General features: G+C 36.7%; 1 protein-coding gene across 3 annotated transcripts; it reads right to left on the bottom strand.

Moving 5' to 3' along the window:
* Positions 1 to 307: 307 nt before the first annotated feature.
* Positions 308 to 8,856, bottom strand: LOC144959786 (uncharacterized). Of its 3 annotated transcripts, XM_078892532.1 has the most exons (5): positions 8,690 to 8,856; positions 7,113 to 7,362; positions 5,826 to 5,926; positions 3,646 to 3,673; positions 308 to 851 (listed from the first exon to the last, which is right to left on the bottom strand). In XM_078892532.1, exons 2-5 carry the CDS (start codon positions 7,126 to 7,128, stop codon positions 736 to 738), a joined length of 261 nt encoding a protein of 86 aa, XP_078748658.1. In that variant the 5' UTR covers positions 7,129 to 7,362; positions 8,690 to 8,856; the 3' UTR covers positions 308 to 735. The 3 variants fall into 3 exon arrangements, with proteins under 3 accessions (XP_078748658.1, XP_078748656.1, XP_078748657.1); XM_078892530.1 differs by lacking the exon at positions 3,646 to 3,673 and having other exon boundaries at positions 8,690 to 8,848; XM_078892531.1 differs by lacking the exon at positions 8,690 to 8,856 and having other exon boundaries at positions 506 to 851; positions 7,113 to 7,139.
* Between the last annotated feature and the right edge of the window lie 4,003 nt (positions 8,857 to 12,859).

The following is a 12,859-nucleotide window of genomic DNA, read 5'->3' as shown; positions in this document are numbered from 1 at the left end:
TGAATGTGGACTGATGCACGATTCAAAAGTGAGTGGCTGACCACTACAAAATTGACTTGCCTTGGAAATTGAGGCAAAACTTTCCAAGGAATCAGAAAGTTTGAAGTTCCCTCTCCTGGTACAAAAAGCTGAATTTTAAAAATATTTTAGACGGTTCAGTGTGTTTTATAAAAAAAAAATTTCTTCATATCTATTAAATTATCTATCGTTTTGTTTTGGCTTGTGTATATTGATATTGAATTGAATTGAATTGAATTGAATATCGCTAAATCTCTAATTGAAGAGTGGTTTTCCAAAACTCCCTAACTTTGTTTTTTTTTTCTCATTTTGAGATATTGAGGATTATTTCCCCTAAAATTGCTCATTCGGTCTATTATTTTATCATAATTAAACTTGAAATTCCACAAATCTAGGGCATTTCTTGTGCCAATTGATGATTAAAATAAAATTTATGTTTCAACTTTTCTCGTGGATAGAAAATCACAAAAATGAGAAAAATCGAATTAACAAGGTTTGGAAAACCAGCCTTCAATTCTTTTATAATCTTTGAAAAAATAAACAATTCATATCATTTCTATCTCCTTTGAGAGACATTTTGTTTTACAAATTTTCATATCTGTAGCATTTCACACAGCGTTGTCAATGGTTGTCATCTGCGATGAGGTCGTCGTCAATGTCATCATCGGATTGGATGGCTTGCTGGTCAGATGGTCGATGAAAATCTCGTCATCGGTCTCAATGTCGTACATCATGATCTGAAAATTGTCCTCCAGCTCCACGTCTCCGGCCGTGATACGCATCAGGGATGGATGGATGTTGATCTCTGGCAACGCGGCCAGGGATTGCTTCAACTACAATGACCAAAAAACAAAACAAAAAAATTATTTAATAAATAAAATATAAAAAATAAACAATAAAAAAATAAAAACTCCCTTTATTCATCTTGACTACCCCACTACCACATCATCTCATTCATCTGTGGTGTTTCAATCATCCTGTTTTGTTGATAAAGGGGAAACCCGAAACGTTCATTTGATCTGTTTTTGTAATTAAATTGAAGCTTACATTCAACTTCACGTTATTATTCCTCCCCAAGGGAAAATTTGTCTTTAGGGTCAATCCCAAGGGAAGACTGGAATAACCCAGGCATCAGCCGCAGTGAAGCGCCGCAAAGTGAGCTTATAGGGCAAGGGGACTTGCAACGACCACATCACGAGGTGGGTAGTCGAACTCGGTACCTTTTGGGTACGAAGCAATGACCGTACTGCTGAGCCACGGTGCCCTCTAAATGGAAATGAGTAGAGAAGTGGTAGAAGACATTTGGGAATAAAAAAACTTTTTTTTACAGAGTTGGGAATCGACCTTGGGACAAATGACAGCACATCTGCCGTGTGGTTATGTGGTCTTGTGGTATGACACTCACTGTCGGATCAGAAGGTCCTGGGTTTGAGCCTCACTCGTCGCATAGTTGAGTCCTTGGAAAAGGGTCTTTACTCACATTCTCTCATCGTACGGTGAGAGAATGTGAGGAAAGAGCCTTTTCCAAGGACTCAACTATGCGCCAAACAAGGCTCGAACCCAAGATCCTCCGATCCGAAACCGAGTGTCATACCACAAGACCACACATTCGCACAGGAAGATACTCTGCGCTCAATTTCCAATCGATCTTGGGACAAAATTGATTCAGCATATCTACCAGGCTGCTAGGAAAACATCCTGCAAACAACTCAATTTGTTTAAAAAGGAAGTAAGAAACGCAATGCCTATCTTAGAGCTCATTTTCACAAGCTCCACTGATTCGTCTGACTGAATAACAAATTAATGATAGTGTTTACATCGGTCTTAAAACTTCTCTTCTCATACTAGATGATGTGATGATAATCCTACACTGGGAACTTCCTCATGATATTGTAGTGGGCTCAACAAATGAAAAGCATCTTTATCATTTTTCTTCTTCTTCTTCTTCTTCTTCTTCTTCTTCTTCTTCTTCTTCTTCTTCTTCTTCTTCTTCTTCTTCTTCTTCTTCTTCTTCTTCTTCTTCTTCTTCTTCTTCTTCTTCTTCTTCTTCTTCTTCTTCTTCTTCTTCTTCCTCTTTTTTTTTCTCCTTCTCCTTCTTGAATTTGTTTGTGTGTATATATATGTGTATGTGTATTTTTATTAATTTGTTTACTTATTATTGGTTATTGCCATTGTGAAGCGCTATTGAGCATTGTACATGAATAATGGCGCTATATAAATGTCCCATTACATTACAGCATATTACATCATCATTATCACTTGAGATTATGTAATTCTATGCTATTGTATAAGGCAGTTAAAGGATATGTCCATATTCAGTTTTAAATAACATAATAATAATAATAATAATAATAATATTAATAATAATAATAATAATAATAATAATAATAATAATAATAATAATATAATAATAATAATAATAATAATAATAATAATAATAATAATAATAATAATAATAATAATAATAATAATAATAATAATAATAAGCATATTTCTATAGCGTAAGATAAGATACATAGAATTATATATATTATTAAATGTGACGGAAATAAGCTCTGCCTACATGCCGTTGAAGATAACATGGACCAAATAAGCTCTGCCTACATGTCGTTGAAGATAACATGGACTAAATAGAGTCCCAAGTTCTTACCTGATAGCCTGGACCCATCCACAAACAATAGTCAAGTTGACCCTAAGGGTCCTATGATTACACGCTTTGATTGTGTACACAGTAAATTCCGGGTATTCCCGGACATGATGCATTGGAAAAGGTGAACTTTTCCACTTTTCCATTGCTTGCTGAATAAAATTGGGAATTCCCATTAACTGGTAAAAAAAAAAGTAAGAGACAACCAAGAATCACAACACAGAAAATAACAAGACCTTAAACAAAAGATCAGAACTAATGACATGTGCAGACACTCTGTTTTGTGTGGCTAGAGCTCAGGTGGTTGCTGGTTCGAATAAGTAAGTAAGTAAGTTTGTTTTTAAGAGTTTTACGGCGCTTGCAACACATAAAGGTCATATCAGCTCCAGTAAAAAGGAAGAAAATTGGAAAGAAAAAACTTCTAGAATTACAATTAAAGCACCCAAGAAAAGGTAAGACAAAGGGGAATTGGTTCAAATAGGAAACAGATGTAGATTCCAAGAACAAACTATCAAAGCCCTTAGTTTGAGAACACATAAAAGTCTCATCCAGACACAAGCACAGGTCCACACTAAGAAGAATACACTCAAATATTTTACAAATCATATATAATATGTAAACATAACAAAATACAGTGCTTAACGGAGAGATGATTGAAAAGACAAAACATATCATCTCCCACAGCTCTATAAATTTGACTGTTTCCCCTTCCAGCCAGGGCCAAGACAAAGCCAAGAAATCTCATCCCAAGACAAAGACAGAAAGCATGTTGGAAAACAGATATAGGGGGATAGGAGACACAGTCAGTACCTCCCTGCCCACTATGGAAGGTCAGGATCCCCACCCAGGCAGACACTCTAATAAATTTAAGCTCAAAGCACAAAAGATTTTTTAAAAATCAACTCATCAATAACGAACACAAGGTCAACCGGAAAATTTCACAAAGCACGTTTTTGGGTTTTAGCCAGAAAAGAACATACCTGTATCACAAATACCTGCCGTCTTAAACTGAAATGAATAAACAATAATAAACAAAATTGAATATATCAGCTTCAAAAAAAAAAAAGAAAAAAATACCAAACACAGAACGTTTCGGGCTCAAAACCCTTCTTCAGCCAACAACAATAAAAAGACATAAATACATTATATCTCTGTCGTTATCTGGAATTTAGTAATGGTATTTTGTTCTTTTTTTTAATCTGTTATATTCATTTTTGTTTATATTACTTTTTACAGTCCACAGCTTCTAGCAGCCTAGCATCACTCTGAATAAACAAGAAGAGTCAAAATGCCAATAGTTGTTTATGATTATCATATCCAAATTACCAGCCAACTTTCACCTATAATCAATTGACAAAGGGGAAACTCGAAACATCTACGACACTGACCTGTCTTCATTAATTAGACTGCGTCTCCTTCTTCCATTCCATTTGACAAAGTTGTCATTTATTTCTTCATAATAAATAAAAATGAAATAAAACAGCTTTAAAAAAAAAGAACCAAAAACCAAACACGGAACGTTTCCAGCCCTAAATGTTCATGTCTGGTATTTTGTGTTTTTTTTTATTTTTAAACTGTTATCAGGGTTGCCAATTGGATTCCGTAGTCTGATGTCACGCCGGCCAGCAACGGCGGCCATCTTGGTTCTAAACAAAGAAAATCATTACTTTTCATTCTTCATGCTGGCAAGAACTTTTCATATGCCTTGTGATCAGAATGTGTAAAAGTCAAAACATGATCAAATTTATGGGGGTTTTTTCCTCTGGATACGCTTCTATGCTCGCCGGAGAAATATTTCATATGGTGTCGGCCATTGTTCCGATAGTTTAGAGCCAGTGTTACTAAGTTACCATGCGTCATTAGGAAGAAGTGACGTTACGACTGTTGAAGAGTATTCATGAGACAAAATTTTACTGAACTTTTACACAAACACATTGAGTGACTCATTTCTGAGTGCTAAACTCCTGTAAAAAGACTTTTTGTACTTACTTTTTACCGTTTAGCAGGTGATCGGAAAATATACTGAGGGTTTATAATAATATACTGAATTCTGTAAATATACGGTGAAAATTGGCAACGTTGTGTTAAATTCATTTTTATCAATTACTTTTTAGACTCCACAGCTTCTAACGCAGCTTAGTATGGCGATGTGGTCTAGTGGTATGACACTCGCTTTCGAATCGGAAGGTCCTGGGTTCGAGCCTCGCTCAGCACATAGGTTGAGTCCTTGGAAAAGGCTCTTTTCACTCACATTCTCTCACTGTACTCAGGTGTAAAATGAGGACCTGGCCGTTGACAGCATTGTCTCTGTCCGTTAAAAAAAATTGTAATATTGCCTAACAGGCGTCATGTCCCGTCCTACATGTTAAATGTTGCTGTTGATCAGGGACCCCTTGTAAAGCACTTTGATCATGTTTAGTGGATATTGCTCTATATAAAAGCTCAAAATTTTTTTTAAACAGTTGAGTATCACATTTCATTCTTCGAGCTTCATCAGGTGCATTATTTACTAATATTACTATTTTCATTTACCTCTCTGAATATCTCCTCTTATTGATGCTGATTTCCACCAAATCTCTAATCTTGCCATCTTCCCCCAGGGTGAAAAAGGCAATGATGATGATGATGATGATGATGATGATGATGATGATGATGATGATGATATTCATTATTACTTTTTACACTCCACGGCTTCTAATGGCTTAGTATCACACTTCTTTCTTCGAGCCTTTCGTTTGTTTGTTTTGTTTTTAAGGGTTTTATGGAGCATGTTCGAGCTTTTAATAGAGCTTTTATTCTCTAAATTGAGCTTTACTCTTTTTTAATTGAGCTTTTTTATAGCGCAATATCCACTAAACATGCTCAAAGCCCTTTATAAGGGGTCCCTGGTCAACAGCAACATTAAACATTTAGGACGGGACATGACATCTGTTAGGCTATATTACAAATTTTTTTTCGGACAGAGACAACACTGTTAACATCCAGGTATTCATTTTACACCTGAGCACGGTGAGAGAATGTGAGTAAAGAGTCAGTCTTCTCCAAGGATTCAACTATGCGCCGAGCAGGGCTCGAACCCAAGACCTTCCGATCCGAAAGCGAGTGTCAGACCACAAGACCACATAGTAGCTGCACAGGGGGCAAGACTAGCATTCTTTACCTCTCCGACATATCGACTCTTGTTGACGCTGATTTCCACAGAATCCCTAATCTTGCCGTCTTCTCGAACGAAAACAGTGACTTCGATATCGGGACAAGCCTCTGAAATGAAATTAAAAAAGAAAAATCAAAAACACTTGAGCATCTATATAGCATAGAGAGCCTCTGTGGTGTAATGGTAGCATGTCTGACAGGTAATCAGAAGGTCTGCGGTTCGATCCCCAGTCAAACTTGGCTGATTTTTTACACTGTATGGTCACCTGGAACAACTACAAAAGACGTCTAACTTCTACGTCATGGCACAAGATCGAAGGGCTAGAGCTCAGGTGGTTGCTGGTTAGGATAAGTAAGGAAGTAAATATATAGCGTAAGATTCACTAAACATTTTCAATGCACATTACAAAGGGAACCCTACCCAACAGCAACACTTAATGTGTAAAAAAAAAGATAATTGAGCTTTTATAGCGCAATATACTATTAAACGTGCTCTCAGGGCTTTACAAGGGGTCTCTGGTGATTTGATGATGATACAATGATGACCAGTAGATAGGAGGCGAGGGGGCTGGGTATAGTCGAGACAACAGGTAGACAATGACAGTTGTAAGGAGGGACTAAGCGATATCCTTTGTTTTGGGATTGACAACTGTGCATTGTGACCAATAGGTTTGATGAGAGAGCTCTTGTCTCTCACCATGGCTAATCCCGAAGACTCTTACAAATGTGGACAACAAATGAGTGAAGTTAATCCAATCAGAATTTGATGTCGACTGACATCAAAGCTGCTTTTGCGTGACAAATTTCGTTTATAGAGCGCAATATCAACTAAATGTGCTCAAAACACTTTACAAGGTGTTCCTAACTAACAGCAACACGTAATATGTAGAATGAGTCATGATGCCTATGTTAGGCGATATTTCAATATATTTCCAACATAGACAACACTGTTAATGCCCAGGTACTCATTTTACATCTGCATACACTGAGAGAATGTAAGTAAAGAGCCTTTTCCAAGGACTCAACTATGCGCCGAGCGAGGCTCGAAACCAGCACCTTCCAATCCGAACAGCCAGTGTCAAACCACTAGATCACATTGCCAAAAAAAAAACGAGCCCGCCTCGACTAGGGATCGAACCTCAAGCCTCCTGGTTACTGATTGAACAGGCTTCCATTCCACTACAGAGTTGCCTTTAAATTTAATTTCGACTCAGTTCGTATTTACTGGTAAAAAAATATATTGATTGAAAAAATAAAAACAGAGAGATAAAATTTTAAAACATTTTGTACATACCTTCTACTTCACCCATAGTTCTTAGAATGGACGGATTATTTTTAATGTTAAAACAATGTATAAAAGTCTGTGAATAAAATAATATAGAATCCTGAAAACGTTACTGTCACTGTGAAATACACATCACTTGAATGTCAAGGTCATGAAAATCTCTAACGGTGTACACGACAACTCCATTATAATGAATACACTCCAACTAGCTCATTCTTTCTCCTATTGAAATGTAGATTCTCTTTACACAAGTTTAATCCTGAAAAAAAAAAAGAATTGAGAGGGACATATGAGATTAAGTCTGATTTCCCCTCCCCTTCCCAACAACATAAAAATATAATAAACAATAATAGTAATAGTAATTATAATTTTCAATTTAAAATGAAAGTTTAAGTTAAAGTAGTAGGCCATTGGCTAATATAACCAATAACAAGGAATAGCATTCTTTTTGTAAATGTCAGTGGGGGGGGGGGGGGGGACAATAAATTAAATAATAATAATAATAATAATAATAATAATAATAATGATAATAATAATAATAATAATAATAATAATAATATAAATAATAATAATAATAATAATAATATATTATTAATAATAATAATAATAATAATAATAATAATAATAATAATAATAATAATAATAATAATAATAATAATTAGTTTTACACCTGAGTACGGTGAGAGAATGTGAGTAAAGAGCCTTTTCCAAGGACTCAACTATGCGCTGAGGGAGTCTCAAACCCAGGACCTTCCAATCCGAAAGCGAGTGTCATACCACAAGACCACATAGCAGCACAACTAAAAGAAGAAGAGTTGGCAACTCAACAAGAAGAAATTACATATTCAGGGCCCTGTGAATGTGGCCTGCCAGATGGTAAGAGTTTCTTGTGGCCAATTTCGACTTCAAAAGTGCCAAAATGAATGGATCCTCAAGCCCAAGCCGTTAAATCGGTTAAAAACAACATCCATACACTTTGACTCCTTGAAAATCCCATCGGTTTTGGTGATCAAAAAATTGCCTAGACAGGCAAGTAACTATTTACTGGGGGGGGGGGGGATATTTTTATGAAATAAAAATGATAAAAGATATTTTTTAAAAATAAAATAAATAAATAAAAAAGCTAGCCTAAATAAATATTTATTTTAATTGTGGCCGATTCGGTATAAGTATAATTGGCCACGCACGTGAACTGCCGTGAACAGAGCCTGGCATCATGGGGTAGGCTACTGTCAGATTCAGGTCGCCGTGAACTGAACGTATCCACTGCGTAATATTTATTAATAGTAATCTCCAGTAGAGATAGACTTAGATCTTCAAACGAACAAATTTATAATTTTTTGGATGAATGTTTGATTGGAAACTAAGGAAAGTGAGATGTAGTCAGTAAGGTCTATAGACAGAAGACATCTCTCTGTTTGCCTTGGCAATGACTCATTGAACGACACATCATTGGATATTGCAACACAATGGCAATTCAATGTCTGTGAGTGTGAGTGTGTGGCGAACGGTAATGGTGACCGGCCCATTTTTTGTTCCGGTGTTAAAAAACGATCTGATTACGGTTACAAAACTCGTATACTTACATTAAGTCAAAGGAATATGATAAAGGGCGTTCTAGTCCTTTGATAGTGTAAGCGAAATATAAAACGTTAACTTTATTTCTTTATTTCTCACTTCTGTAGACAATAGACAATACCTAAATGAGCATGAGAGTAAAATCGGAATTTCATAATTCTAAATTTAGTAACATAACAATATCACGTGAGCAGCCCTACGAGGTAAAGTGTTTAAGTAAGTTGCAATTATCTACTAATAGATTAAATATTATCTCTGTGATTTTTTTAGAAGGGGCATAATCAAAGCCCCTATACAATTACAATTTGCTTGTCTTTTTTTTTTTTTAAATTTTGGATTGTTTTAAGTGTCTTAAAGGCTCCATACACGCGCGGTTTTGATCCTGGTTCAGACCCCGATCAGGCAAACCGGGGTGAAAACGCAATGTGTGTGGCCAAATACCTGGCCGATAAACCTAGGGACGGTCCATCGCTCGCAAAGCCCGTCTTGCTTAATATTTTTCGAGGCGATCGGCGATCGGGGGCGTGGCAGTATAAAAAATTGGACAATTTTTTTCGGATTTTCGCTGTTTCGACGTCAGATTCGTGATCAGCGTCGAATTTACAATAGGTTTGATACCAAGAACTATGTTTTTACTCCAAAAACTGATGAAATTAGAAATGAATTTTAATTAATATTGAGGCTATGTGGCCGACAGAACAGTGCCCCTCCCTGTTTTGTGATGCACCAAGTGGTATGACTCTCGCTTTCGGATCGGAAGATTCGGGTTTCGAGACCCACTCTGAGTGGCGCAGAGTTGAGTCATTGGAAAAGGCTCTTTACTCCCATTCTCTCACCGTACTCAGGTGTAAAACGAGTACATGGCCGTTCGTTGTCTTTGTTGGGAAAAAATGTCACATCGCCTGACAGGCGTCATGTCTCGTCTTTCAAGTTTAATATTGCTGTTGCCTTGGGACCCCTTGTAAAGCGCTTTGAGCACGTGTTGCTGTGTTATTATTTTTTAAAATAATATTTTTATAAATGTTGCGTCAGGAAGAGGTAGATGGCAAAAGTTTCGTTCTTGATCATCGTAAAATTTATAAAGGATTTCATACAAAATAAAAAATAGTTTTCATAATTTTCAATGTGATGATATAATAATATGCCAGTTCTTTTTTTTTTTTTTTCCTCACATGACGGTCGACCTTGACAGATACATTTGGGATTGGTAGATGCCAAAAAGCCTTGACTACGGGATGACAGGGGTGGGCATTGTAACCTTGAATTATAATCTACAAACAACGCCCCCCCCCCCAAAAAAAAAATTAAAAAAATAGCTGTGTGCGTGTGTGTGGTGGTGGTGGTGGGGGGGGGGGGGGGGGGGGGGCTGCGAATGCAAGTAGTCCCGAGGAGTATCCGTTTAACCTGCCACGGGAGCACTGTCGATTTGTTTTACAAATAATAATAATAATAATATAATAATAATAAATAATAATAATAATAATAATAATAATAATAATTAATAATAATAATAATAATAAATATATAATAATAATAATAATAATAATAATAATTAATAATTATTATTATTATGACGATTAATGATAAATCTTTATTGTCCACAAAATGGAAAAATGTCCGTGGTCTACATCGCTTTTAAACTTAAATCGGATTGCAAATGTATTGATGTTATGCGTATTGGAAAAATACTCACGACATCTCCATCGGGGTATAATATATTAACACACAAAATTGCAAACTCGAATGTTCATAGTCTGATTGATATAACTTAGTGATAAGTTAATTATAAAAATGGCTGTCTAAAAGTAATAACAACGGGTTGACTAACGTCAAATTCATTCCTTCTATTGATGCTCTGTGTTAAATTAAAATACTCACAAAGTCCGCCAGCCATAAATATCACTCCAGCCCAAAAATTTACATGGAACCTTGAACTTTATAGTCTGATATATTTTAATGAGAACTAATCATAAAAATGGGTGTCTAAAAACAATAACAATGAGATGAGTGACGTCAATTTGGTTCCTTCTATAAATATCTAAGAACTTAACTCACTCCATCCGCTCTCTCTCTCCTTCTTCAATACATATGAATCTATTCTCTCATCACTTTTTTGTGCGTCTATGCATGTGGTCTTGTGAAATGACACTCGCATTTGGATCGGACGGTACTGGATTCGAGTCCCGCTCTGAGTGGCGCATAATTGAGTCTTTGGAAAAGGCTCTTTACTCGCATTCTCTCACCTTGTTCACTGTTAAAATGAGTACTTCGCTGTTTACAGCGTCGAGAAACAATTGCAATATGGCTTAGCAGTCATGTCTCGTCTAACATGTTTTTATGTTGGCCAAAGACCCTTATAAAGTGATTTGAGCACCTTTATTGAATATAGCGGTATATATAGCGCAAGTAAATTTTTCCTCTTTCTCTCTCTCTCTCCTCCTCTTCTCTCTCTCTCTCTCTCTCTCTCTCTCTCTCTCTAAGCTCTCTTATAGCTATTGCTACATATGATGCAAATATCTTGGACGGTTATTGATGCTATGAGTTTAGGTACAATGCTCACAACATCCACCAGTCGGAAATAATGTACCGTCACACAAAACTACGAGTAACCTTGAACGTTAAAAGTCTGATTGATATAATTTAGTGAGAACTAATTACCAAAATGACTGCCTTAATACAATAACAAAGAGTGGAATAATGTCAATTTCGTTCCTTCAACAGTCTAATTGATATAATTTAGTGAGAAGTAATCACTATTGTGAGCAAGACGAAAGATAGAATAACAGACAGTAACTGGGATCGGTTCTGTCGGCCACATAGCCTCACTATTAATTAAAATTTATTTCTAATTTCACCAATTTTTTGAGTAAACACACAGCTCTTAGTATCAAACCTATTGTAAATTTGACGCTGATCACGAATCCGACGTGAAAACAGCGAAAATCCGATAAAAAATTGTCCACTTTTTTATACTGCCACGCCTACGATCGCCGATCGCCTCAAAAAAATATCTCCCCATGTGTGGGCAAAAATCATCTGCGATAAACGCAGGGATCGGGTCACAGCGACGAGATCATCCGTACCGCGATCAGCGGATGTCAGCGTCTATGGGGGGCTTTACAGCGTTTGCCACAGTATTGGGTCACTTCAATGTCAGTGTAAGAGGAATTATAGATATTAAGTTAAAAGTAAAAGCACCAAAGACAAAGCAAGGCAAAGAGGGCAGGGTGAACCAGAGTGTTTATAGATAGTATGCAGATGACGTCACTCATACAGTTTAGTGAGAACAATTCACAAACGCGGATGGCAAAAACAATAACAAAGGCCTGAGTGACGTCATCTGCATACTATCTATAGGGAATGAGATTAACGGAAGAGTAGCGTCCCTTGATTGGACGTCACCCATAGTCTGTGACGTCACCGGCGCAAAAGTTATTAGAGAGAGCGCGCCATGTTGGTTGTGCCCATACGTCTCTCGTCCTCCTGTCCAACATGTACTCGCTGTGGGCAAGAACCTGAGACGACAGAGCACCTAGTCGAACGGTGTGTTGTGACGATGCTACCCGGCGGGTTTGCGACGGTGCACGAATGCGGACCAGACTGCTGATTGGGTCGATCGTCATAACATAGTAGTGTGAAAACTGCTACAGACTATGGGTGACGTCTAATTACGCTACTCTTCCGCTAATCTATATTAGTATATCATTATAAGCTCTTTGCTTCAAACAGGGATCAGATGATTCCACGATAATTCCACCAATTAAATGTGACTATTTTGATTATACCTAAAAGTCCCATCCAGGCACAGGCAAAAAGGATCCCTTTATGAGAAAGATACACTCAAATCAATGTTTACATAGTACAGCACATTCGAAACTATTAACTATAATAGTGCATAATAGATAGTTCGAAGATGACGTCACTCAGGTCTTTGTTATTGATTTTTGCCATCCGCGTTTATGAGTAATGCTCACTTAACTGTATTAACCCGACTATAAACGTTCATGGATACACACAGTTTTGTGTGTTGGTCCGTTAAAACTTTCGGATGGCAATGTTATGAGCTTCTTAGCCAAGCGCAAACTATCTATAGACAGAATATTTATGAGCATAAATATTACTATCTCAAAAAAGTTTGTTTGTTTTTTTTAAAGAAAGAAAGAAAGAAAGAAAGAAAG

Source organism: Berghia stephanieae, chromosome 14, assembly GCF_034508935.2.
Source record: "Berghia stephanieae isolate SIO BIC M18660-M18661 chromosome 14, UCSD_Bste_1.3, whole genome shotgun sequence".
NCBI lineage: Eukaryota > Metazoa > Mollusca > Gastropoda > Nudibranchia > Aeolidiidae > Berghia > Berghia stephanieae.
The sequence above is the reverse complement of the archived record's forward strand: the minus strand, read 5'-3'. Positions and strand labels throughout refer to the sequence as shown.

Excerpts from the sequence above, each read along its gene's own strand:
- LOC144959786 (XM_078892530.1), bottom strand. Across the intron at positions 852-5,825 it reads AGAGTCGATATGTCGGAGAG|TTGAAGCAATCCCTGGCCGC; the intron begins GTAAAGAATGCT and ends TGGTCATTGTAG.